Source organism: Monoraphidium neglectum, assembly GCF_000611645.1.
Source record: "Monoraphidium neglectum strain SAG 48.87 unplaced genomic scaffold scaffold05162, whole genome shotgun sequence".
Taxonomy (NCBI): Eukaryota; Viridiplantae; Chlorophyta; class Chlorophyceae; order Sphaeropleales; family Selenastraceae; genus Monoraphidium; species Monoraphidium neglectum.
Window position 1 is genome coordinate 1 of NW_014008468.1, and position 2056 is coordinate 2056.

General features: G+C 74.6%; 1 protein-coding gene across 1 annotated transcript; it reads left to right on the forward strand.

The window, feature by feature from the left end:
- Nucleotides 1-56: 56 nt before the first annotated feature.
- Nucleotides 57-306, forward strand: MNEG_15250 (hypothetical protein; the record flags this gene model as incomplete). The annotated part of the gene is made up of 1 exon (XM_014036279.1): nt 57-306. A coding segment is annotated over one exon (250 nt), but the record flags the coding sequence as incomplete, so codon positions are not given.
- Between the last annotated feature and the right edge of the window lie 1750 nt (nt 307-2056).

A 2056-nucleotide genomic window follows, 5' to 3' on the forward strand; every position in this document is an offset into this window, starting at 1 on the left:
GCCGCGCGCCGCGCGGCCGGCGACGCGCTCGCCGCCGCCGACGCGGCGGCCGGCAGCGCGGCGTTCGCGGGCTGCCCGCCGTCACTCGTGGCGATGGCGCTGCTGGTCGCGGGGCGCCTCGCGGCCGGCCTGCTGCCGCTGTGGCCGACGGCGCTGGGCGGGCTGACAGGATACGCCTGCAGCGGCGGCGGCGCGGGCGACCCCATGGCACCGCTCATCTCCGACGCGCTCGAGCTGGTTCTCCTGTCCCGGGCCCGCGCGCGCGCCCGCGCGCCCGCCGCGCCCCTCTCTTCGGGCAGCGACTAGCAGGGGCGGCGCCCGCGGCCGCGGCCCTGGCCGCGTTCCCACACAAGCCACCGTTACGCACTTGCATGTATGAGCGCACGCACGCGCACGCGCCGCCGCCGCGCGTCGCCGGAGACGTGCGGCGGCGGCCGAGCACAGGGGGTTCAACGCACACGCCTCTCGTCTTGTCGGTTGGGGCACTGTTTGCCCGCTAACACATCTATGCGCATCAGTGTGGGTTACACATATGCAGACGGCCGGGCCTCGTGCGCCCATCAACACACGCGGTACACTTGCACCTCGTTTTACCCCAGACGTCAGGACAACCAACTCGCGGGCCGCGGCTCGCCCCCAGCCCTCGAGCGCCCCGCGCGCCGCCGCGCGGCCCCGGGCCCCCACACGCGCGGTGAGGGGCCCTGCCACCTGGCCCGCCCCGTCGGCGCCGGCGCGGCGCTTTGCGCGGCCAACATTTTCGGGCCTCACCCCCGCCCCTTTGCCAAACATTCAGTGCATTCGCGCCGCCCCATTGGGGCCTCCCCTTTGCCGTTGGTCACGGCTTTGCTCCCGGTGCACTGTCCTGCGTGGGTGGCTGGCGCCTCTGTCGTCTTCCTGGTATCGCAGCCGTCGGCCTTATGAGGGGGCATCCGCGCACGACTCGACCCGATCCGGCCGGAAGTCCAAAGGACAGGGCGGGACGGTGGCGCCTGCGTGCGCGCCCCGGCCCCTTGGATTGCTGTACCTGTTGTGAGCTTGGCGGGCGGCGTGGCAGCGACCAGCCCCCCCTCCCGCGGCCCTTGTTGCGGCCCGGCAGCGCGCCGCGCACGGCGTGGGGAGCAGGGGCACGAGCGGCCCCTGACCTCGCGCTTGCCGCCGCCGCTGCCGCCGCCGCTGCCCCGTCTTCGTGTATCGTTCGTGCCTGCCTCTTTGCGCGCCCGCCGGCGCCTCCCGCGACTCTACAAGACTAAACCACACCGAACGCGGTCTTCTCATTCGAACCTCAAGGCCCCTTTTTGGCCGCCCCTTTCTGGCCGGGCCCCCCGCGGCCCGCCGCACGCCACCCGCAGCCTGCGCCCCGCCCCACGCGGCCGTTTGCCCGCCCCACGACCCGCAACCGTTTCGACTTTTGGCCCCTGCCGCACCGCTCCTCGAAACACCCCGTGTCGAACCCGCGCGCCGGCGCCGACGGACTCACCCGACCGCGTCTCTCCAGCCGGCAGCAAAACCAGGGGCGGCGCCCGCGCTTGGGCCCGCGCCAGCCATGCGAAAGCGTCCCATTCGGCACGGCTAGGCGCGGCGGCGCGCCTCGGCCGCCGCCGGCTCTCCTCGCGCCATCCTCCCGGCCCGCCGCGGCTGTCAGGTACTGCTTTCGGTGCACCGCCCCTCCCGCGCCCGGCCGCCGGCCGGCGGGAATATTGCGCCTGGGGAATGCATGCGTGCCTGCCCAACCGCAGGCACCGCTTTTGGGGCCACGCGCCATGCGGACGCACTTGGTCAACAGCCGAATTGCGGGCGCCCCCTCCGACGCCGCCGGCGCGGGGCAGCTGTCCGCCCCTGCGGCGTCGCGGACGCGCGGCGCGCGCGCAAGGAACACACAGCAACCCCCGCTGCGGCCAAACCATTTCCGCGAAACAGCAGCCGGAAAGTGGCGAAGGCGCCTGGGGCGCCGGGCCCCTGCGCCGCAGCTGTGCAGGACCCCCCCCACCCCACCTCCCGGCACGCGCGCGCCCGCCCGCCGTTTCCGAGCCCCCGGGAAGAAGCAGGGGCCGGCGGG